The sequence below is a fragment of the Leucopleurus acutus genome (assembly GCF_964270905.1).
Source record: "Leucopleurus acutus genome assembly, chromosome: 4".
In the NCBI taxonomy this organism is placed as follows: domain Eukaryota; kingdom Metazoa; phylum Chordata; class Mammalia; order Artiodactyla; family Delphinidae; genus Leucopleurus; species Leucopleurus acutus.
Window position 1 is genome coordinate 143,615,274 of NC_139146.1, and position 25,573 is coordinate 143,640,846.

Consider the following 25,573-nt stretch of genomic DNA (forward strand, 5'->3'; position numbering starts at 1 on the left):
GAGTTAGTAAGGGCATAGACTTGGTTTTGAGGAATTGAAACCTGGCTAGTGATGCTTGGAAGTTCTAACGTGTCTCACATCGGCATATTTGCTTGATAACTTTTCTATTAAAACACTACTTACGGCATAAAAACAGTTTGCATTATCTTTTAAAAATTTAGTCATAAAATCATCATTTTTACTATTGTCTATTATTCGTATTGCATGACAAGAAAATTTAAAAGACTAGAAATATCTAGTTGGTGTTTATTAGGGAAATGAAGATTTGCATATAGTTCCTGGCGGTGTTCCTGAGATTTCCCAAATATAGACCCACCAAACAGGCTATATTCAGACATTGCACAATTAAGAACCATGTACTTAAGGATAACTTGATATTACTTGCTGCTGTATAAAACCAAGGAAGGCTCACTTTCCTTTTTAAGATGCTTGGGATGGGCTCTCATCTTTTATAACAGTTGAACATCAGCTGAAAAATATGGGCAAACCCCATCTCTAGTCTAAAGGATGACTTGGTGAAAATTAGGAAAGTCATTCCCTCCTCAAGTCATTTAACTACCGTCAGCCGCAACATTGTTACATTAACAATCCAGATCCACGGTGGACACAGCCGTGAACAGGGCCTCCCAGAGCTGGACAGTGCAAAACCTGCACTGTCAGCTTTACTCACAGGAGGATGGAAACCAACTTTGAGTCTCAGCACTTTCCTTAACTTGAAAATATCACTTCCCGTTTTGGGGACTGATTCTCCTCGTCTGAATAAAAGTTGAACTGGATAATCTCTTAAACAGATGTTTTGAGCAATTATGACGTGGCTTAGCATAAGAAGCATTTCACCAACTATTTAAGAACAACCCACTATTGTTCTGTGCTCCTTCTGTCAGTCCATGGGAGGTGATTTTGGAAAGTTGGTATCAATGGAGGTACATTTTGTTCCAGACGATTCTTCCATGGCAAGACTGTTCCTCCCATTGCAGGACATTTAGTACCCTTGGCCCTCACGCACCAAATGCCTCAAACAACCCCCTAATCATTATGAGAAGCAAAAGCACCTCTTCTGCCCTATTTCCAAACACCCCATTTAGAAGTGGCACCACCTCTGGCTGAGAAGTCATTTTAGTATCAAGTTGCTCTCTGGCCTTGGAAATTTGCTTCTGAAACATGCCCTTGTATCTTTGCCAGACGCCACAAAGGCCAGGAATAAACCTCTTTAAAAGGAGAGGCTGAAAGAGTAGACAGTACTTAAAAGAAAGCCATTTTCTTGTGGCTTTTCAGAAAAACTGGGCTCCTTGTCTCTGTCATAACTAGGAATCCTGAAATTCAAACAAATATCCTACTGATTTTATTGAATAATAGGCTGTGTCAACTCTACTGCTCTTAAGAGCCATCGTCTCAGTGTACTTATAATGTGCATCATAATGATATTGATATGGTTGTCACTTACTGCTTTCAATGTACCAGCACTTTATAAATCTCATTTATCCTTTCCACAACTATATGGAAGTGCATATTTATAATCCCTTACACAGATTAGAAAACTGATGCTTAGAGAAATGAAGTATTTAGTTTGACCAAGCTCTCATAGTTAAGGAACTGACAGGGCTAGGATTCAAACTGAAGTCCATGAGATTGAAAAACTCAGTTTCACTGCCTTGGCCAATAGCTGAGGTGCTTTTTCAATTGACCTGCCTTTCAAGTAGTGGGAAAGTTAACTGAAATCCCTAACTTATGAACCAGGCTGTTGATAGTGACACTAAAAACAATTATTTTGCACTGTGTTCTGCCAGAGATGCAATTTTTCATTATTGCTAGGACTGCTCTCAACAGGATCACCTCATTAACTGAAGAAATTGTTCCCTGTTGTTCCGTGAAAGACGGATCAGGTGGGGAAGTATAAAAACAAACTCTAGAAAGTGATTCTATATTCCCCTCATTTGGGGGACAGAACAGTAATCCCCTTCTATTCTGATACCCAGCTTCCTAAGGGATGTTTTAGTTGTGTAGTTGCAGAAGGGTTTTGAAAAGGATGGAAAAAGTTTTAGAGTTGCCTTCCAAAACTCTTTATCAGTGTTTCTTTAACAGAGTAAATTGGGATGTTGAACCACATTGGTGAGTGTACTTAATACTCGTCTGTTTTAAATTTTCCCATGTAGGAAAATAACAGTGTGGCTAGATTGGTCACTATTAGCCGTGAGAAATAACTAATAGACTTTTTTTTTTTTAAATTTTAGAGGAACCTCACATGCAAACACTTCATTAAATATATTGATACACCTATTGATAGACATCTCCCAGGCCAAGTTTTGTAGAAACCATCCATAAAATCCTGTCACTTCGCTGCCCAAAGTGATCTTTTCAGCATTACGTCTGATGACAGGATTTGCATTTCAGTTAGAATAAAATTGAAACTCCTCCTGGTGGACCACCAGGCCTACAAGATCTGGCTGCTACCCACTCTGAGCCTACCCCTTCCCTCTTTCCTTTCACTCACTACCATCCGACTGCTTCGTTTTATTTATTTATTTATTTGCGGTACGCGGGCCTCTCACTGTTGTGGCCTCTCCCGTTGCGGAGCACAGGCTCAGCGGCCATGGCTCACGGGCCCAGCCGCTCTGCGGCATGTGGGCTCCTCCTGGACCGGGGCACGAACCTGTGTCCCTTGCATCGGCAGGCAGACTCTCTACCACGGCGCCACCAGGGAAGCCCTGCTTCGTTTTTATGTCAGGAATTTTGCATCCACTGTCCCTCTTCATGGAACACTGTTCCCTCCAGATCTTTACTTGGCTGATTCTTTCTCCTTGTGCAAGCTTCAGTTTAAATTTCATTTCAACAGAAAATTCTTCCCTGATTCCCTAAGTTGGTCATTTTTTAATCTCCAATCACATTACATTTTTTTTTTATTTTCCAAGAGGACTTTTTTGGCATTTGAAATGACCTTGATAATTTTGTTTACTTGTTTATTTTCTGTTAAACAAGAATGAAAGCAGTGACTTTTCCCATCTTGTGTGTCATTGTGCCCCTATGCCTAAAATAGAACCCAGCATATAGTAATAGGGTTCAAGAGTATTTGTTAGGTGAATGAATGAATGAACGAATGAATAGATTCCAGTTCTGTGCGTGGAAATAGAAGTCTCAGATAAATTACCACAAGGCACAAAAGTATTTATTGAGTGGTCCAGATCTACAGAAACATGGGAAAGTAGAGATTATAAATTTCCTTTTTATTATTCCTTGATCTGCCTGTCAAGAGCCGGGATTATGTTGGGAAGTAGAGATGAAAGCCAAGGAGAACCGAGAACTGCTTCACAGCGTGAAATTTCAGACCTATCTCTCTGGAGATCGGCTTCTGCCTTTACAAGATACAGCTCTTCTGCTTACTCCAGCAGGCCCACCCTGATTCTTATCAAAATTTTCATGGTGAACATCAGACCATCCCCAAATACCCTATCTGACGCTTGTTTCTGGGCCCTCTCACGTGCAAAAGAAAACAAAAGAAGAAAAATCTTTTGACATCCTTCCACTTAAAATCACCCCTACAACAATGACATCACTTATCTGGTCCCCTGTACTAGCAGTGAAATTATATTGTCTTAAGTCTTTGGGTTTCAAAAATAACCTTTTTTCTTGTGCCTGTGTATGTCCCAGATGTCCTTTTATTGAGTTCACAGAATACAAATGGAATAAAGGTTATTCCCAGACAGAAGTGTTTAAAAATGAAAATCAAACCTAATACATGGACTCAGACAACCGGAACAAGGAATATAATATTTATAAAACTGAGTAGGAGGTTGCAATCATTGCTCTAAAATAAATCATTAAAAATTAATTGAGAGCAAACCTGTCTGTGCTACAGCAAACCTCTCTTTCATTAAGGTAGCACTGCATGTTTCTCCCGAATTAGTTCCCCCAAATGGGTAAATAGCTTGTGAGAACTGCGTGTTCAGCAAATTACGGAAGATCTACATAAGGCACGATTTAGAGTTACCTTTAGTGTTAAAGCATTAGAGGCCTTTAATTTTGAACCAATTAATTGTGATTCTTGCAGTTTCTCTACATTTTTTGCCCTTGAGTATTACTCGGAAAGTTTAATTCACCTGGCTTTTATTCCTCTTCATTCCATTAATCCAAATGGTGCTGTGTCATTTGATTAATTCATATGTTACAGAATGTTAAATAGTAGGAAACCCTGGGTGCCAGCTATGTGATACTTTACATTTTTCCACAGATTTTCATTTCAAAAAGTTTATGTTCCACATTTTAAAAATGTTTTCTCCCAATCTTCTACTTCACATTATTACTGTTATTTATTGTTATTATCATCAGTCATCATCATCACCACCACCATCATCCTCAGTTTCCTCCTTGGAATACACTAAAAAGAAAGAAGAATGAAACTGCTAGTGTTATTTCTGCATTTACTGTTGGGATGAGATTTTTATTTTGCCCAGTTTACACTATTCCTCTGAAGCCCTAAAATAAACAGCCTTATAACCTCTAGGCCTTATTGATTTTTGAATGATTTCAAGTAAAAAGCATCCAGTTTCCATTGCATTGACAAACTGCTCAGTCCCTGGGCAAAACCTATTGGATTCCTATTAAATGGAGGGACAAGAAACAACTGAAAATCCAAAAGGTAGATTTGAGAGGGAAGGAGGAGAGGTGGTCTTACTCAGCTCTGTAAATGGATATTTAACCTTTGACCAATGACGACAGGCCTTCTTTAGTTCTATTAGAGCGAGAGCAAGCTGTTATGATTAAATAAAAGAGGAAAAAACTGTTTAGACCCTTACTGAATACGTCCTGGGAATTAAGGCATATGGCAGGGATAAGGAAAAAAGATTTTCCTTATGCTAATGACCCTTGATGTCTGAAATAAATTAGATCCATTAGAGTTTATGCTCAATAAAAGAGGGACTTTAAGCACTCCAAAGTTAGTGACTCGAGACCCGTTTGGGCTCTGAAATTCAATCTGCCTACTTATTAATTCTTAGGGAGACTCCAGAGCAGACAGGAGATGCAAAATCATAATTCTGAACCAGAATTTTAAAGGAACCAGGTTTCTTCTCCTTTTATTTTAATTAAACCATTTTTCATGCTTCTCATTTTGTTTCCCTCATTCATTTGATTTTGTTCCCATTTTTGTTTCATTTTTTTGTTTCTTTTCAAGGTTTCATTTATCCTATTTCAACTGAGCAGAGAACCCAGAATGAATATGGATTTTCTTGTAAGTTTGATGTTTGGTTTTTATGTTGCTGAATAATCGTTTAACGTTATTGCCCCCAGTTCAAGTTTACCTTTCTTTGGATCACAGATGTGCACACAGGAAATAGGCGCCTAATATATTCTAACATGAAAAACAAATTAGATTTTCACTGCTGAAAAGAAGAAAGGGTCATTTCAAGCCTCTGCCAGCTTTAAAATCTATCAGTCTCCCATTCAAAGCTTAAGTCCCAGTAGCTGACAAACCATATCATGAAATACGTGGATCTAAATAAAGGGCAGGGTTCAAACGCTCAAAAGAAAAGGGCTGAGAAAATGCAGATCTGTTGATTTAGAAATCACGAATATTGAATAAGTAATTACAGCCTGGTAAAGTAAAACATTAAGGATTTAGATACACTTTCTGACCAGAGTTCAGAATGCTGCTGTAGGGCCTCAAATAAAACCCAGCAGCAAAGTGAAGTCCGCACTTTGAAAGTAGTGCCCACACAACCAGGAGGGCTTGGTATGTCACTGGTTTCCTGAAAAGATCCGTCAATATTGACGTGATTGATGCTTGAGCAGGTATTATAGAAACTTTGGGAAAGACAGTTGTTTAAAAAGAAGGGATTCTTTTACATACAGTACATTTAAACGCAAAATCCTAAAAGAGATGGAACGATTTCCCGTAGGGAATTCTCTTTTACTGTTAGTGTGTTGAAGATACATGACATGAGCGTGTGGGTGATCACGTGGGCCGGTGGCAATCAAAATGAAGAGTCATTTCACCACATAAACCACGTGGCTGTGAGTCTTAGGAGAGAGTAGTGGTTCCGTGACTTCTAGGAAGCCATGGGACCTACAAACCTGAAAATTCCCTTCCTGCAAAATGCACATGTAGAAAATTGAGCATAAAAAGGTTGTTCCTGACCATCTGAAGTACCAGTTTAATCGCCTTTCACAGTGACGGGACCAGCTTTGGTTAATTTTGCTGACAGTTTTTGTGGGTCACGGAAGACTAAAGATAGAGACTCAAAGATGTCTGAGGGATTCAGGAAAGGTTTCATTTTATCGGTTTGTTGTCTTTAAATGATCAGCTTTTATCACCATTTGCCGTTGGATCAGAGCATGTTCTGATGCCACTAAGGCAACATGCAACATTTACAGGATTTTTCTTCTTGCCTTACCCAGAGATAGACCTCCCAGCTGACCTCACACCATGTTAATCAAATGCTTAATTGCCTTTTTGGGGAGTAGGCTGACCTTTCTGATCGCTGAACCAGGCCTTTATCTTACTGGGTACACCATAGAGCTGTATTTTATTCCAGTAATGAGTAGCTCAAATGTAAATCTCTGACAAGTAACCGTGAGAAGCTCAGGGTTCTCAGAGGTAATACTGAATCTGTAGCAAAAGCCTGGAGTTATCAGCATTAACCTCTGCTCCCCAGATCTGGGTCTTCTGAAAGCCCACCTTTCAAACCCAACATGTTTGCTTCCAATGTTTGCTTTGCTTAGTCCCACTGTTCCCACCCACCCCTTCATTGATTTAGGGGAAAGTGAGAAGAGTGCTGTGGAAAGTAATTTGTGACTTGGAATGATACTTAGAAAAATATTCTGGTTCAATAAATATACAGATTCAGAACATGCCAGACGTTTCTAATAGAGTGTTTATGTTTATAAAGAACTATAAGAGAATTCAAAGCTGCCTTCCAAACTTTTCCACCTGAAATTAGTAATAAACTTTTTTTTTTCCTGTGGGTTGAGAGGGTTTTAGCTCCAGTTTCTTTTTACGCCTTGTAATAAATGGTCTGTTATGTTGCCCAGTTTAAGATAGATTAGTGAGTGGATAGATGCAGAGTGAGAAAGAAAAAGAAAGAAATCAGAGATAATTTTCTACTGAAAGACCACAGTTTTATATAGCTTTGAAATTAACCTATAAAAAAGGCAATAAATGTCTAAAAAAATGATAGCAATACCTGTATGTACTGTGGGCAATTTCTCTAACCATTTAATTCAATGTTTCCTTCTCCCCTTTAGCTGCTCCTGATTCAGATGATGTTGCTCTGTATGTTGGCATTGTGATAGCTGTGATAGTGTGCCTGGCCATTTCTGTAGTTGTGGCCCTCTTTGTGTATCGGAAGAATCATCGTGACTTTGAGTCTGATATTATTGACTCTTCTGCACTCAATGGAGGCTTTCAGCCTGTGAACATCAAGGCAGCAAGGCAAGGTCAGTTGACGTTGCACTTCCCACTTGGACTTATGCATGTAAGCAGCCTCCCTGTGTGTCTTCAAAATCAGTGAAATCACCAGGTTGGAATGCAGTTACATCAGCTGGAATGTAAACTCCATGAAGACAGAGATTTTCGTCTGTTTTGTTGATTATAACAAATTAGAGTTGACAAGGTGCACAGATCTTTTTTTTTTTCCTTCTCTAACAGGTTGCTCTGTCATACTTTTTTTTTTTAATATATTTATTTATTTTAATTTTGGCCGCGTTGGGTCTTCGTTGCTGCACGCAGGCTTTCTCTAGTTGTGACGAGCGGGGGCTACTCTTTGTTGCGGTGCGCGGGCTTCTCGTTGCAGTGGCTTCTCTTGTTGCGGAGCACAGAATCTAGGCGCGCGGGCTTCAGTAGTTGTGGCTCATGAGCTCTAAAGCGCAGGCTCAGTAGTTGTGGCACACGGGCTTGGTTGCTTTGCGGCATGTGGAATCTTCCCGGCCCAGGGCTTGAACCTGTGTTCCCTGCATTGGCAGGTGGATTCTTAACCACTGTGCCATCAGGGAAGCCCTCTCTGTCATACTTTTAAACTTTTATTTGAAGAGTACACAGATTGGTTGATTGATTTCTTGAGTTTCCTTTTTTTTCCTTTTGATAAGACATCTTGTATTGCTATGAATACAGTGGTCTACAGATGAACCCAAATCCAGTATAGACAGGAGAAACTGTTACCTAGTCAGCTAGTGAGGATCACGAATCCAATTTGTTGAAATAACTAAGTACCATAGACACAATAAGTAGACTTCAAGGCGAAATACAGAATGAACTTGTCTGTTTATTTGTAGCCAATAATAAAACAGATCCTAGTTATCTAATTGTGCTGTTCTCAGCAGAATTTTAGAGTCTATCCAGTGCTAATATTTGTTGACTTGCTTTGCTCTTGGCTCAGAAAGTGTTGGGGGGTGTCTGGCTAGTGTAGGTTGCCTGAATGAAGAATGCAAATGGACGTTCCTTCTCCTTCTGACTCAGATCTCCTGGCAGTACCCCCAGACCTCACGTCAGCTGCAGCCATGTACAGAGGACCCGTTTATGCCTTGCATGATGTTTCGGACAAAATCCCAATGACCAACTCTCCGATTCTGGATCCACTGCCTAACCTGAAAATCAAAGTGTACAATACCTCAGGGGCTGTCACACCCCAAGATGACCTCTCTGAGTTTGCATCAAAGCTGTCCCCTCAGATGACCCAATCCTTGTTGGAGAATGAGGCCCTCAACCTGAAGAATCAGAGTCTAGCAAGGCAGACGGACCCATCCTGCACTGCGTTTGGCACCTTCAACTCCCTCGGCGGTCACCTTATCATTCCCAATTCAGGTAATTCTTAAAGGTCTTTACATTGCAGAGACAGAGCTTGAAAACTTATTCTTGTGCCAAAATCTTTATTATTTGTTTTCATGAGGCCTGAAAAGTTAAATGTATCCTGTCTAACCCAAATCTACTTTCAGTGTAAACCAAACATTACCTCAGTCGAAATCAGCAAAACCGTTTATCTTTCTCCAACCAACTCTGAAAACACTTCCTCTAGAAATATTACACTCACAGCTTTCTGCTGAGGCATAATTTAGAACTGTCATTGACCTTCTTTTTAATAGCGCTTCAGAAGGCAACATTAAGCCAGAAGCCCTCACTGTTGTCATCACACTTTAAAAGGACAAATTAATTAGCAAACATATCAGTTGGTTCAGTTCCAATTTCCTACAGGAAGCAGTACTTCAGAATACGAATGTTTAGATGATCAGAGGACATGATAACAGACATCAGATCTTCATTTGTTAACTCTTTATTACACAGTCTTCAGGTTCAAGGTATTTATAAGGTACTCACTCCAACCTCTGATATATCTACCGAGAATCACAGCTTCGTCACGTGTCTTTTTGTAGTATTACTCAGCTTTCAGTTTGTTTAGTTATCTGTTTCTAGAGCATAAAGCCCCATAACGCTCTTAAATAGTGAACTGAAGTTAGTGACTCGTAACGTTTCATTAAAGTTTGGTAGTCATTAATCAGTAGTTGCAATGGGCTGGGAACTATCAGTTATGAGAGGGTTTAATGGATTCCTCTGTAAATGGACAGTAGCTCTTTTGGATCAGACAGATTATTTTGTGAACACAGTAAAAAGAAACAATTTGATTGAACTAAGGTTTATATGTAGCATAAGAAGAGAATATAATTTGTAAACAGTCATAGAGCCAAGTAATATACAGAGCCAGTTGGTCTTCACGTCTAAATATGAACTTGTCTTTGACTCTTCCTCTAATTCAGTCCCCCATTTCAGCACCTTGGCAATTTTTCACCCTATATCTTTAGAAGTATATTTTAATAAATTGAAATATTTAATAGAATATCAGTTTTCCTTTTTTTTTTTTTTTTGCGGTACGCGGGCCTCTCACCGCTGTGGCCTCTCCCGTTGCGGAGCACAGGCTCCGGACGCACAGGCTCAGTGGCCATGGCTCACGGGCCCAGCCGCTCCACGGCATGTAGGATCCTCCCGGACCGGGGCACAAACTCGTGCCCCCTGCATCGGCAGGCGGACTCTCAACCACTGCACCATCAGGGAAGCCCCCATTTTTCCTTTTTTAAAATATATTTTACATAGCTGAGATCACACATTACATAAAGTGCTTTTATTCAGGTTTTTCTCACTCTCATGCTATTGCATGCTTTTTAAAATCATGATTTTAAATATATTTTTAATAGTCTACCAAATGAATAGATCAAAATATACTCTATTGTTCTTTCATTGTTTAAACATATATTATTCCCAAGACAGTCTTATTTTTTCATGATATCCACTGGATTCTACCTCTCCTTTGCACTTCTACCTCTGTCACTTTTTCACATATGAATTATTATAAAGGCTTCTTAAGTGGAAAGGAGGGAGCTAGCATGTTTTAAATATGTTCTGGGCATCGGTGATCTGCATGCATTATTTTATTTAATACAGTAACGGTAGTTACCTAATAATGTGTCAGGTGTTATTCTTGTTACTTTACATCCATAGTCTGTTTCATCCCCGTAACAAACATAAAGGTACATTTCATTGTTCCCATTGGAAAAAATAAAAATACTGAGGCTTGGGTGCCTCACGTGTGGTCTTCCTGCTTCCACTCTGTGCCTCACCAAACCATCCTGACACGAGCGTGACATTCCACTTCCCACAACACCACAAGGCTCATGTTACTTTCCTTCTCAAGAAGGCCATGCCTCAACACTTTCAACCGATATACAAAGGCTTTGAATAACTATACCTCTTTAACTCTCTGTCCTTTACTCTTGAGACTTTCCAGCGTGGTTGGGCAGGTTCCTTATTGTCTTGTGCTCATATGGCGTATTCCATTGCCTTGCTAATTAAATAAGCTACTCAAAAACAAGAATGCTGTCTTTTACTTCTTGGCATTCACAGCATGCAAAATACTGTCCTCACAATCATGTCTGTAAAGTTTTATTGAGTTGAAATTAACTGCATTTATTAGAATAAAATCATGGAGCTAAGTATCTTCAAGTTGCTGCCCACCGTGAATTACTCTCTGATGACACCGCAGCAGTGCAAGCCCATGGTTCCTACAGTGTGGTCTACAGACCACCATCATTGCCATCACCTGGCGATTTGTTAGAACTACAGTTTCCCCAGACCTGAATAGAAACTCTGGGCATAGGATCCAGTAATCTGGGCTTTAGCAAAACCTGCAGGTGATTTTGCTGCAAGCTCAAGTTGCAAACCACTGCTATCAGCACAGTTAACTTAGAACAGAGCTCAATCTAATAGTCCTACAAAATGCACCAGTTAGCAACTAAGTAAAAACTTGCTTGACCCGCTGTGACTAAAACTAGCAGTTGTGTTCACTCTCTAGAGTTATGTATGATGAAAGCAGTTCTTCACCAGTTATTATTCTGTTGCAGGAAAACACTGATGCTAACCAGATACTTCAGAAATAAACATTTTTTGATACAGTTGAGGTTAGCATCTCCCTAACTTTGAATCTTGTGGGGATTTTTTTTTTAATTAGAAACGATACATCATTACAGCTGTTTGAGATTTTAAGAGCAGTTGTTGGTTTTCCCCTCCTTTTACAAGGAAAACAACAGTGAAACCATCTGTCTATTCCTTAAATAAAACAGGAGTTTAAACATTATATCATTCCTTGAAGTAATTCCGTAACAGTTCAGAGGGAGCTGTGGTAACAAATAAGGCCAATAAGGAAGGAAAGCAGGGCAGGTATGAATATTTACATGTCTTTAGAGAAAAAGCAGCAGGATTATGGCTGTGTGGCCACAGAATCTCCTCATTCCTTTTCACTTGCTTCAGAGGCATTCTGGGAAGTTCCCTTTTGATTCCTAGGTCTTATGTGACTGCTTTTCTCTTTTGCTATTCAGGAGTAAGCATGCTGGTTCCCGCTGGGGCCATTCCCCAAGGGAGAGTCTACGAAATGTATGTGACTGTACACAGGAAGGAAAATATGAGGTAAATATGCTTTTTCTGGTGCACTTGACTTTATCAATGTCTGACTTGGAGGAGAATTGTACATGAGAAAGAATAAACCCAACATATTTTGGTCCTTATTGCCCTGCTTCTGGCATGTCCTTTTTCACCGAGACCTGTAAAAGGTCAGTTTTTACTTCTCTTTATCTTTGAAGCTCCGGACACTTTTGCAGATCTTAAATATGGGCAGAAGGCCAGAGATCTTTTCCCAAGTGGAAATGTGGCCATGTTAACTGAAAAAAAAAGGCCAGAAATGTGATCCATAGATTGTGCAAGAGATGCAAAGAGACATCAGCTTCACGTGGCCTGGTTCAGGAATCCATCCTGTTGCCATTATAGGGTTAAAGGCCACAGAGAATTAGACAACCCCTTAATCCCTGATTTGCCATCCCCACCTCAGCCTAGCACTTTATTCTCACCTGTAGATTCTTCTTTTTGGGACTGTCTTCTAGCTTTTAAGTGTTATCGACCTCTCCTTCTTATGTTTAGCACGTATAAAATCTATATTTCTAAATGGATCTAGGGTTGATTAAAACTAGATTGAATCTAAGGGCTATTTTGAATGTGTCATAATCGTAAAGATGAAGTTACTTTAAGTAAAAATAGCAAGGGGAGTTTCAAAGTCCTAAATTCAGTTTTCAGTTTGGCTTCTAACAAATTGTTTCTGGTCTTTCTTGATGAGTTCTCACATAAAGTGTGTGTGTTAAACAGTGCTTTATAGGCCTGACTGATGAATGCTTCTAAAGTGCACTGAGATCTTAAAATAAGAGATGACGTTGACATGAAGATCCTTACATGTAATTATCATTATTTTTCCTAAGGGGAAAGGCATTGGTTCCTTTGCCCTGAGCTCTGAATGCAAAGCATGAGTGACAAATGTAGAACTAGGTTTTCACTGTAAGGCATCATACCTTTTCTCTTCCCCTCTGTCATCCTCAGAAAAACATCTCTTTTTAGTCTCGTTCCTCAGTAGCTGAAAAGCTCTTCCATTATGCTCTCAGGTGGAGATGTTGGTATTTATAATCTGTAGGAGCCAGAACATTGTTTTCTTCAGGTGGTGTACTTTCACCTACACAAACACTAGCCTAAGAAAATAATAAAAATTCCGTGAGCATTATTCATGTGCCTTAAATTTGAGCAAGAGAAAATCACAAAGAGGCTTGTATTTGCTCACATCAAATATTCATTTTTCCATTCTCAATGCAAAGTAACATTCACAGGCCCTCAGAGTGCCCTTCTTTTGCAGCAGGAGAAATGAAGATTAGCAGACTCCAAGATCCCTTTATATTTTTGTTTACTTCTTTCTTTTGTCCGGAGTCAAGGTTAGCACTAAACTAAGTACATCCATCCCTCAAGGCCTTTTGCCAACATGGACGTTTTGTTTAAACAGAAATGAGTACTGGCTTGTGCTTTATGCTGAGACGTAGTGAGGTGTTCGTGGTCTCTTATTTTTCATCTGATCACCATTATCTTTAGAAGATCAAGCCTTAAGGGGCTGCTGCAGGGCATGCTGAAACTGAAAGACATGGGCACTCAGGTGCCTCATACGATTTTTCTTCCCACAGTTTAGTCCGCACCCTGACCAGGGTAATTTTAGACTTTGGATGAAGGAGGGAGAAAACAGGAAATTGATAAAGCCAGACACTTCTGCTTTTAGTTTCCTCTGCCTTTGACTTTAAAGAAAAGGAAACTATAAATCACTCTTGCTATGCCTACCACCTGAAGTTAGGTGCAGAGGGAATTACTCTATTAAATTTGGTGTGCATCAAAGAAGTTCTGTTGATAAAAATGAAGCTAGAGGAACCTCAAGATCTCAAAAGAAAATATACACACAGAAGACCATGAAACAAGGAAAAAACAAAAGACGACTGTCGCAAATAAATGAGAAAGTCCTCTCCACTAATTTTCTGTTGTGAACTAGATACGTTTTTCTTATAAAAACACAATGACAAGAACGTTGTCTTAGGGTATAGTGATAATACAAAACATAGCTACCATATAGTCAGCACACTTTTTTTTGACAAATGATGATAAAATATACAATACTTTTTATTATAAATTTCATATAGTCAATTGATTCTCCCAGAAGGCTTTTACTGAGTTTTGCCAAACTCTTTTATGGTTATAATTCAGCCACAATTTGACAAAATCAGGCTATGAGTAAATGCTTTATTACTATCTGATTTAGCAAAGAATTTATGTTATTGATGAACAGAGACAGTTCTGACCTGCATGTTCATTGTTATTTTCTTTTACATTTAAGACCAAAGTGAAACAAAAAAGATATACCTTGGAACTTCACTTGTTCGTCAATGACATGAGTGAATTCTTTGGGTAGTCTGATGATAGTTTTCGAATACTGGAAGAATATGCTTTGCCTCAATTTTTTGGTGCTATTTACAATGTACATCTACACACACGATATACTTTTAACTGCATTAACATTTTCTTAAGTCTAGGAAGTCAACAAAACAATAAACTTTAATTTCATTTATTCCTCACTACAACTCTGCAAGTTATGATGAGCTCCACCTTTGAACGTGAAAAGACTAGGGCTCAGGGAAATTGTCACAGAGCCAAGGTTTCACAGTTAGCCACTGAGGGAAGGCAGAATTCACACCCAGCTTATCTCCACGAAAAGCTCCTCTGCTGACATGCCATCCCTCCTCCACAGCACCCAGTACACAAACAGAGCCTCTGCCTTCTTATTATAGAGCATTGCGGGACACAGCTTCTTTTTATTGTTCACCAAAGACCCTTTCTAGCCTCACCTGCTCTTAGAACTTCTTTCAGAGAAGACACTGTGGGGACAACAGGAGATACGTTACTTCAAGGCGTTTATAGGAAAATTTTGATTGTTTTTCTCCATTTTCCCTCTCTCTGATGGCCTTTATTGCATCCCAAACTGGGTGTTTTTCCAGCTGGATGGTATCCAGCTAGTCATCTGGTGTTGTGAACTGTCTAAAGGGAGGTGTGAACTTAATTGCATGTGGCAAGTGAATGTGACAAGAGGGGGCCTTATCATTACGGAATATGCTCTAAAAGAAAGCAGGGGATGGCAGATGAGCAGCCTGAATGAGCTGCAGAAACGGGACAGGCTGTCTCTGACCAAAAGGGATCTGAGCTGTGAGGCTGCGCTCGTGATTTCTACTTCTTCTGCTTTACACATCCCTGGAAAGGCTGCAAAGCCTCCCCTCCCCCCCACCACGCCCCCGTGGATAAAGTTCCCACAATTAACGGCACTAACATGGACCATTTTTGCCTTGTTTCCAGCAGCAGTTTAAAAAAATGAATCTGACTCAGACTGAAATTTTGCCTTTCATCATTTCTTATTGAAAAACGAATTGAAGTTATGAACGTTAATTTTTTTCTTTCTCTGTATTCTGTACTTGCCTAGCTGTTTTCTCAAAAGGCCAAAAAATCAATTTAGACATTCCAAATATAAACTGTGGGGAACCATGGAAGGTGTTTGAGCAGTCAAGTGCTGCAGGAATAGCAGTGCTTTTAAAAGATTGATGTGGTGATGGTGTGCAGGATGAATTGGTAGAGGAAACAGAAAGACCCCCCTCAAAGGCTGGGGGCCCTGGTTGGCCCATGGCAATAATCAAGGTGTGAGGGGTGGAGGGAAGGAGCCGGGCCTGAGTCTGGAGAATGGAAAGAAAAATATGTTTCAGAAGAAAAAGTGTTTCACAACTGATTAGAAGTGTGGCAAAACACAAAGAATGTATTTAGGAATCAAGCCCTGGGCACTGCGAAAATTGTGAGAGCAATACGAAGGGGTCAGAAGCAGCAACTGGTTCAAGGAGAGAAAGGACAAATTCTGATTTAGCTGTGCATGGTGTGCGCGAAAGGGGACGTAGGATTCTTGCTGGAGACGCAAATGGGAAGTCACCAGTGAGTGGATCTTCCAGGGAAAAAGTGCAGAGGCAGAAAGAAGAGGACTGGGGAAAGAACTTTGGGAAATATTCTTATTTAAGGTTTGGGTATGATGGGCAAAACTAAATAGAGCGTGAAAGGATAAGGCAGATAAATAGAGTTGGCATCTAGCAAGGTGCTTAATACATAGTTGCTTCTCAATGAATATTTTTGAATGAACGACTGAATGATTGTAATCATAATAGGAACAAATCAAAGGTAAAAAGAGTTTCAAGATGGAGGAGTGATTGACAGAGGTATTACTAAAATTAAACTGTAAAGAAGGAGAATGATAATTTAAAAATTATTGGATTCGTCAACTTTAGGACATTGGTTGCCTTAAGGATTTTTTTTTTAAGGATGAAATCCCAGTAGGAAGCATTTAAGGTGTTAGTGGTGAGGCAATGAAGACTATCGTCATATTTACTGAATATAAATAGTAAAGTAAAATGCTGGATAGTGGGCCAAAATGTCTTTTGTATGTAATCATATAGCAGAAAGTTTTCATTTATTTTAATGTGTTGTTTGGAACTTTGTATAATAGTAGGTGACATTTATTATTTCTCAGTGAAACTCAGTGATATTATCCTTTTAGGTAGAGTCCTGAATTTCTTGTTTGAAGTAACAGCTATAAAAAGACTGAAGGTAGAGGGCAGAAGGGTGTGGAATCCAGGTATATTTAAATCTTACTCTCTCACTGTTCTCCACAGTGTTTATTTATTGAAGTCCTACTTCTAAAGAAATGATTCAAGGTGATTCTTTTCAATGGGAGGAAAATTGTTTTTAAATAAGTGGATTAAAAAATGAGAAAATAGAAAAAATAAGATTAGAAAGATAAGATAAATTCAGGTGAGCAGTTAGAATATAAAATATTTGGTGGAATTCCCAGCATATTTCTTATTAGTAGGTCATGAATTTACTATTTCAAAGCTTTCAAGAGGGAAACATGGTAGGTTATAAGATCCATGTGTCCAAAAGGGGAAAATATGCCTGGAGGAAGCTCAATTATTTCTCCTTCGGTTCCTCATAAAGAAAAAGAAATTTTTTTTTAATACAGTGAACAACATTCAAAAGATCAAAATAGCAGTGAGCTACACAGGGCTACTTCTGTTAGTGTCCCTCAGTGTGAGTAGATAATATAAAGCCCAGGGATAAATTCGGTAAAATGATTCCACAAGGATTCAGCAGTTCAATCCAGGGCACAGTATTTAGCTGTCCAGGCTTAATCCAGGGACACATTTTGGTCTGTCTGGGGAAATGGGGGCACGCCCTTCAAAGTGGCTTCCATAAATATTCTTTTTTGCTCAATTGATCTTTTGATAGCAAGTGAGTTAGATATTCCTTGTCAGATACCTAGAGTGCAAGTATTTCAAGTTGCCGGTTATACATGAAACTGTGCTTTAAAAGGCAGCTGAGCCTAGGGTGGGATTGTCATCCTGAGGGACCTGACAAAAGACATGTGTGTTAATAGAAGGCATCTCGTCTCTACACAGAGGTAGATGGAGAAAGATTCTTTTCAGGAAGCAGTTTTGAGCTTGCTGTAGCAAACAGATCACAGAAATTTCTCAATGCCGTAAATCTAGATAAGCAACCCAGAATATACCACTGTGTGAAAGAAACCAATTGACTTGTTTTTGGATCCTAGCTTTGCCTATGACTAGCTTTGTGGCTTTGGGCAAGTGTGTTAATTTCTCTAGCTTTCAGTTTCCTCTTTTGGGGAAAAAAAAAAAAGGTAATATAAACACTTATCTTGACTACCTTAGCAGGCGTGCCCTGGGCAGCAAATGCAATAGCTTTTATGAAAGTTTTGGGAATTGTGCACTTATGTGTAGGAGGAGTTGTCCTCGCTGATAACAGCCAGCAAAGGATAAGAAAATCTGACAGGAAACTAAAACTCCTCTCCGAGGGCTTTGTCCTAGAGTCCTCAGAACGCATCTGACATTTACCATGATATTATGCTTGTTGGACTTTGAAAAGCCTTTAAAACTTTAATCATTGTTCATTACTGGATTTCTACTTAATTGCTGTTTCTGCAGCTAATTTTTGCTTTGAGTTTATTTCCATATCATCTGCAATTAATATTTACAGAATGTTTGCTTAAATATCTTAGAAAACACATGAGACATAATGAAGTAAAGCCCTTCTCTGCAAAAACATAAAACAGATTTTTTTAATATTTATTTTATACTATTTTTGTTTTATGTATTTTAATATCCTCCCTTTATGTAAATAAAGGAAATGTGGATTTAAATGCTCTGACCTTTGGTTTCACATAGTTAAATCTTAACCTTCCCTAGGTGGCTCCTTCCATATATGCTTGGAAATGTTTCCAATTTCAGTGCTACTTCTTTCACCTTGAAAACCCAAAAAGATTCTTATCATTATTACTTCTTTGTTTTCCATTCCCTGTTATGAATTCCACATCACCAGTTCCCTATTCATTACATTCTTGCACCTCACTGGGTAAATAAATTCTTTTGACACCTACTGCCCCTTCCTTCCCTTGCTATCCCTCCTCCAAGAATGGTGCCCATCAGTATTGCATGCCAGGGGAGTGCAGGTCTGACGGCACCCCAGCGCAGCAGGGAGTCTTCTCCCTTCTGTTCCAACTCAGTGATGAGAAGAATCCCTCCTCCTCCTGACTCAAGCACCCGCTGCTAACAGCAGACTGAGAGACAGATGCTTCCAATCCCCAACTCTATTGCAAGGACCACTTGAAATGGATTCCACTTTACTCTCTTTCTTTAAAAGTTTAATGCTCGTTCTCAAGATACACTTGTAACTAAAAGGTAAGCGTAGCGCTCAGGAAAATGCAGCCATTGCTTTTTTTGCCCCGGTAGGAGAAGTAGAATTAAACAAGAGTATAGTTACTGTTTAAGGCAGATAGTGTAATATCAACTGTGGCACAATGAAAGCAAGACTTCACTCATGTTCTAAGAGAATGAATTTCAGACTGGAACAAAGGAGGACAAATTGCGTAAAGGGGAAATGAAAACCAAAAGGGGATAGTAGTGAGTTCTCAAGCTACCACTCACCTTATAATTCCAAATATAAGTACATTTCCAAGTACTTTGATAACTTTAGATTTAATAAAACTATGTTATTATTCAGTGAGAATGGAGATGATATTAAAAGACTAAAAAGAGATAATTTAAAAAAATCTTTTCCTGAATAGGAGGAAAAGAAAGTCACGGGTTGGGAGATTCTAGTGAAATTTTAGAATAAAAGAAGAAGCACTGATAGCCAAGTTTTACTAAGGGGAAAATATGCCGAATTTTAACTGAGTTTTTAGAACTGATGATAATAATCACCAAGAACTTAGGAATTTCTAAGATTTGACCTTACTTGTGACCTACCAAGTTGGCTGCCACAGTTTTGTAGATGCTGATAAATGACACAAGACTCCTGAGTCAGAGACAAAGGATACTTTATTGCTCACAGCAATAGCACTATCTAAAGTATTTCCATTTTTGTGCCAGTTTCCCAAGTTCTGAAAGGGTGATGTAAAGACAGTCAGAGGACATCTACACACTCAGTGGTTCCATTCCAGGAATATACCATTGAGTTTAGGGAACCTGAGCGTTTTATAATGGGAGGTAGACATGTCTGCCATTTGCTCCAGAGGTAAGAACTATCTTTATCTTCCAAGGAGATTGCTATACAGTTGTCTTGAAAGACAGTCGAGACCATGCAGAAACATGAGAGATCCGTAGAGAATAATTTTCCAACAATATTAAAAAAATAATAACAGCTTCTGTCATTCATTGAGTGTTAAGTGAGGGTAAGCCATAGATAGACGCTAACTTCTAGATTATGTGGTATTTCTATATTAACCATAGATAAAGACTAGAGGAAAATCCATTTCAAGTGACTGTGGCGATTGTAAAGGAATTTGATATGACCTTTGTAATATCCATGTGAATGAAATGGAAAGATATGGACTGGACAATGTACATTTTAATGGGTTTGTGTTTGACTGTACTAAACTCAAAGTATTGACGTCAGACTAGAGAGAGGTTTCAAGTAGTGTCCTTGGAAAGGTCTCTGTCTTTGCCCTGTTCTTGTATTACAGTGTTATCAGTGATTGGAATGAGAACATAAATGGCAGGCATATCACATTTATGGAAGATAAAAGACTAGAAGAGATAGCCAATATATGGAGGAGAGACATAGCATTAAGAAATAGATGACCTGAAAATTTTCCTAAAACAATTAAAGTAAAATTAGATGGCTAAATATAAATTTCTCTGTATAGGTTCAAAAGCCATCATTGCAACCACAGACCTATAAAGAGAGACTAAGAGCCTTTCATGTTAGGAATACATAGTGGTTAGCTTTAACAAATTACTTAACCTTCTTGGGGCTTCATTGCCTCCTTTTATAAAGGACATGTTTAACCATGTTATCTCTTATCTTCCCATCTAACTCAATTCTGCTAAATAATACTTATAAATAATTGAGAATAATCTAAGGCAACAATTTCGTGAGGCACTGATATAACTACATATCCCAAAGCAGAGAAAACAGTAGTCCCCCTATACTGTATACCTGAGAACAGTCAGCCTTCTGTATCTGTGAGTTCTATATCTGCAGATTCAACCAACCTTGGATCAATAATATTTGGAAAAAACAATTTTTTTCCAGGAAGGTCCAAAAACCAGAACTTGAATTTGCAGCACACTGGCAACTGTTTACATAGCATTTACGTCGTATTAGGTATCATAAGTGATCTAGAGATGATTTAAAGTATGTGGGAGGATGTGCATAGATCATATTCCATTTTGTATCATGGTTATATAATTTTTTGGTTATAAATGGTTATAAAAATTTTATAATGGTTATATAATTTTTATATAATGGTTATATGCCGTTTTATATAATACTGTGCCCTTTTATATAGGGAACTTGAACCTCCAGGGATTTTGGTGTCTGCCGGGGGGTCCTTGGAACCAATCTTCCATGGATACTAAGGGGTGACTGTCTTACCCTCATTTCAAGATGCCTCACTCTAGGGAAGATAGTGAAACACTGACAGACATCTCTATGAAAATAAAGATAGAATTATAGGGAGAGATCAAGAAACCATGCTTTTCTAGTTGAAATTGCAAAAATTGAGGCGCTTTCATCTGGAAGAAGATGACGTTTTAGAGATACCGTAATAATCTCTAAGTGCTTGAGAGGCTCTTTCATGCCAAAGTGGAGAGAAAGCCGGTCAGGATATGTGGAGAGAAGTGTCAGGAAGACAGATTGTATTCATTCTAAGTATTGAGTTGATAATAGATGAGTTGACCCCTCAGTAGTAGTGGACTGCAATTTTGGATGAGTTTAAAGCACTAACCACATGTCAGCATCTTGTAGAGAAGCTCTGTGCTTGTTGGCCCTGAGGGCCCTTCCTCCTCTAAAATTTTGTGAGTCCAGGATTTCTTAACTCATACTATTCTGACAACATAGTTGTATTGTTTTTGCAAAGGCATTGGTTGTAGTCCCAGCACCAGTGCTTGTTAGTTAGTGAGACTTGGGGCAATCCACTCAACGCTTCGGGGCTACTTCCTCACATATCAGCTGACAGCTTGGGTTAATTTATTCATTGGCTGTTGGTTACAATCTTGTTGGGGGAAAAAATAGGCAATTTTTAAAAAAAAAAACATGTAAAAATAAAGAATTTGGATCTTTGAAGTTCGTTCCACCCAAATTCTCAGAGTATGAAGTATACATGTAGAGAAACATCATTTTAAATTGCTATAGAAATACAGTTCTACATTCTTTCTTGGTCATGTTTGAAAAAAATGAATCTGCTGTACTAGCCTGAATTATTCCTGAAAGTCATTTGGAAGAAGTTTAGCTCTAGGGTGTCCTTATTCTAAAGTGATTTTTTTGAAGTGTTTTTCAAGTTAGGTCCTAAAAACACGGAAGTATGTAAAACTCTGTGAAACGACTGGCAAGTATTATCAGAAAAGATGCTTATGTAACTTCATAAGGACCCTGTTCCTTCTCATTCCATCCTGAAAGTATCAGTACATGAATTCAGAGGAAATTAGCAAAGGCAGACCTGTGTCTGAAGGGAGGGATCAAAGATATGCAGGCAGATTCACTATTATTAGAAAGACCTCAAGTCTTGCAAGATCAAAGTCTTGGTATAAAGTGCATGTCTTCCCATTTAATTCTGCCTCAACCCCACCACTGCCCCCTGCCCCCGACAAAAAAAAAAAAAAAAAAAAAAACTCCAAGAAGAAGCTATTTGTGCAACTTTAGATCTGAAATCTCAGTGAGTACGTAGTACATAAATACTATGGAACTTGCATGACGCAGATCTCTGCTCTCCTCCTAGGCCGCCCATGGAGGACTCTCAGACACTCCTGACCCCTGTGGTGAGCTGTGGGCCTCCAGGAGCTCTGCTGACCCGCCCTGTCATCCTCACTATGCATCACTGCGCAGATCCCAATACCGAGGACTGGAAGATACAGCTCAAGAACCAGGCAGCGCAGGGACAGTGGGAGGTGAGCTTCTGTTGAGATAAAGATAGAACCCAGGAGCAATCCATGCAGATAAGCAAGGGCAATTATGGGAAGGCTTTTATTTTTAAAGCAACACATGAGTGGAATTTTAGCTTATACTCAAAATGAAAGAGAGAGGAACAGAGAGAGGAAGAAAAAGAGGGGAGAAGGGGAGACAGACAGACACTGGTTCCTGAGTATTTTATCTACTGACTGATAGGCACAAAGAAAAAGATGGTCAAGCATTAGCTAACTCATAGGGAAGGTGTACTTAAGAGTCTTACATAAGTCCCATTTGCATATACATACTATCTTGGGAAGGGAAACTATATATATATATATATATATATATATTTTATTATTTTAATTTTCAGGTAGAGAAACATTGCACCTGGGTCAGAAAATGTTAGACACTTACTTGCTAACAGGTCCCAGGAATATAGGTCTGAACTTAACCTGGCAAAACAGGAAGGGTGCATCCTAAGCTCCAGTACAATGAAGAACGTCTTTGGCAACTTGACTGTCTGTAACTGCTGCCATCAGAACTTCTTAAGGACAGTGCCTTAAACAGATCGTGTTCTTTACATCAGAACCCTGCAGTTAGCACCTGAAATTAAGCGCAAAAGGATGTGTTATATTTACCATGAATATTTTATACCTAATACCTAAAAAAAAATGATTTGTGTAGTCATTATAAAGAGAATTATCCAATATGCATGTTGGATATATTTTGTGATTACTTACAGTATTTTTCTATTTTTATTTATTTATTTTGGCGGCATTGGGTCTTCATTGCTTTGTGCGGGCTTTCTCTAGTTGCGGAGAGCGGGGGCTACTCTTGGTTTGCGGTGCGCAAGCTTCTCATTGCTGTGGCTTCTCTTGTTGCAGAACATGGGCTTTAGTAGTTGTGGCTCGCGGGCTCTAGAGCTCAGGCTCAGTAGTTGTGGCCCATGGGCTTAGTTGCTCCGTGGCATGTGGGGTCTTCCCGGACCAGAGCTCGAACCCATGTCCCCTGCATTGGCAGGCGGATTCTTAACCACTGCACCACCAGGGAAGTCCCTCAGTATTTTTCTTTTAGGAAAAAAAAATATGCATGAAGACTCAAACCCCTAATATTTTAGGAAAAAGTAGTAGTGGAGGTAGAAGCATAGCAGGGCATACCTGGGATTACCTGGAGTGTCCCCTCTATACGGATGTGCTCTCCTCTTGACCACATGAAGGTGAAGGGTCACTCATTGCCAGAGGTCCTGGATTGCCGTCTAGGGCTATACATTACGTTAAGAGTGGACTTTACCAGATCGAACTTCAGTTCCATTTAAGTTTAAATGATGTATCTCAAAAACATCCCAAAGTCTTTATCTCAAGGGATCCTAAATTATTTGCACAATTCTCTGCCTATTACCCTGATACCCTATTTCTGGATTTGAGTAATAACAACAATAATAAGAGGAAAAGAAAAAAAAAGATGTGAAGAGTAGAAGAAGGAAGTCCTTATGAAAACACTCTTTGTGACAGGAACATGGAGCATCTTTATTCTCCACCATTTCTTCTAGGAGATTTTCTGTAACATGCCATCAGGAAATGACACTTGAGCCTTGCCCTCGCGGTGCTGGAGAAGGCAGCTTCTCTGCAGGTGTCCTTTTGGGGCTGGAATAAACGTGGAAGTGCTGAGCTCCTTTTTCTCCTTTCCAGTTCAGTTTAAGCTTTATCTTTGGGTACAGGTTTAGCTGAAGAAATGATTTCGTGGATGCTATTAAAACACAGTCCTTACTTTAGCTTGGGTGATGTTGCATGGCCTAACTAACAAACAGCTACCTGAGGTGGCTCCTTTCATAGCTTTGTCCAGCCCCAGGGACTCAATTTATGATGAAACATTTGTTCATGTTTTTGACAAATAACCATTTGTTCACCATGATCCAGGCCCACTGAGACACAGTATGAAGCAAAGGAACTATGGTTGCTGTCTCTGCAGAGATTAAGTAGCCTAATGCAGAGGCTGAATCGTGTCCACACATGGGTTTTATTTCTCCCAAATGAAATTTTCTTTTAAATTTGAATTAGTTAAAAGTTGGAAGATTTCACAAATAATCTGAACTTACAGCCTCTCTTGAAAAACTAAAGGCTGTGTCCTCACTGGTCCTGCATTCCTGCCATGCCTGGTACTTTTACTGTAAGCATCTTTGCCATAGACATCTTTACCACAAGCATTTTTGCCACATAACTAATTGGCCTTAAGGCAATTTTGCTGTAAAAGATAAAATAACTGGTGGACAGTTCGGTTTCAACTGGTTGACAGCTTGGTTTCATCTCTCCACTGACACGGTACTACCATTTTTAATATTACATAAATCTGAAAGAGGCCAACGGCCAAAAAGGCACCGAGTCGAGCCCACATGTCCCATAGAACTTTGGAACATCTGTCAAGGGACATGTAACAATGTGTACCAAGAACAAACAACAGTGTAGGGGCTTCCACACCGTAATACAAAGCTCAGTTATAAATATGCATCCCAGTATGTGGAAACTGATACCTCTCTTAATGAAGAAGAATTTTTAGCGAAAAAGAAAAGTGGAATGCCAGATGAGGAGCTGAATCAACAAGCAAAAATATGTATAATCCTACAAATGAAAGACTTTGAAGACAAGTGCTTAGGTGCAACCCACTAAATAAAATCATTTGTTTGCACAGTACTGCCATGAATCTACACACATTTCAAATGTTTTTAAATATTTTTTAGTTCATAATAAAGTCTTTTTACTTTTGTTATTCATTTTTCATGTTTTTTTTTATTTTTGTTAATGTCCCTCTTTTATTTATTGCTGTTTCATCTTTTACAGCAAAATTGCTTTACAGCCAATCAGTTATGCGGCAAAAATGCCTACGGCAAAGACGCTTACAGTTAAAAGTACTGAGAGCCCACCCCTGCATGGCCGCAATGGCTGAAGCTAAGCGGAGACTGAGCTCTGTAGACAGGCTTGTGCTCTGCTTCACCAGTCTCCACCACTCCTTATTACCCTCTGCCCTACCTGCTTCACACATTCCTGTTAACCATTCTGCCCTGGGAGGCATGTGGAACTGTGACCCTTGTTTTATGGATTCTATGCTTGGTCTTTCAGATGATTTCTTCTATGGCCTGAGTCATTTGGTTAAATCAAAACCTAGTTAAGTTAGTAACTATTTTTATAAAACTCATCAGTTTCACTTATT

At 39.1% G+C, this 25,573-nt stretch overlaps 1 protein-coding gene across 2 annotated transcripts in view; it reads left to right on the forward strand.

Moving 5' to 3' along the window:
• Positions 1 to 25,573, forward strand: part of UNC5C (unc-5 netrin receptor C) — a gene marked incomplete at both ends in the record, with an annotated part of 393,819 nt that overhangs the window by 344,979 nt on the left and 23,267 nt on the right. Inside the window, 5 exons of one of the 2 annotated variants that reach the window (XM_082837850.1) lie at positions 5,168 to 5,224; positions 7,237 to 7,428; positions 8,447 to 8,791; positions 11,851 to 11,938; positions 22,200 to 22,368. In XM_082837850.1, coding sequence (XP_082693976.1) covers positions 5,168 to 5,224; positions 7,237 to 7,428; positions 8,447 to 8,791; positions 11,851 to 11,938; positions 22,200 to 22,368 — 851 coding nt within the window. The remainder of the gene's footprint in view (positions 1 to 5,167; positions 5,225 to 7,236; positions 7,429 to 8,446; positions 8,792 to 11,850; positions 11,939 to 22,199; positions 22,369 to 25,573) is intronic. The other variant, XM_082837851.1, reaches the window with a different exon arrangement.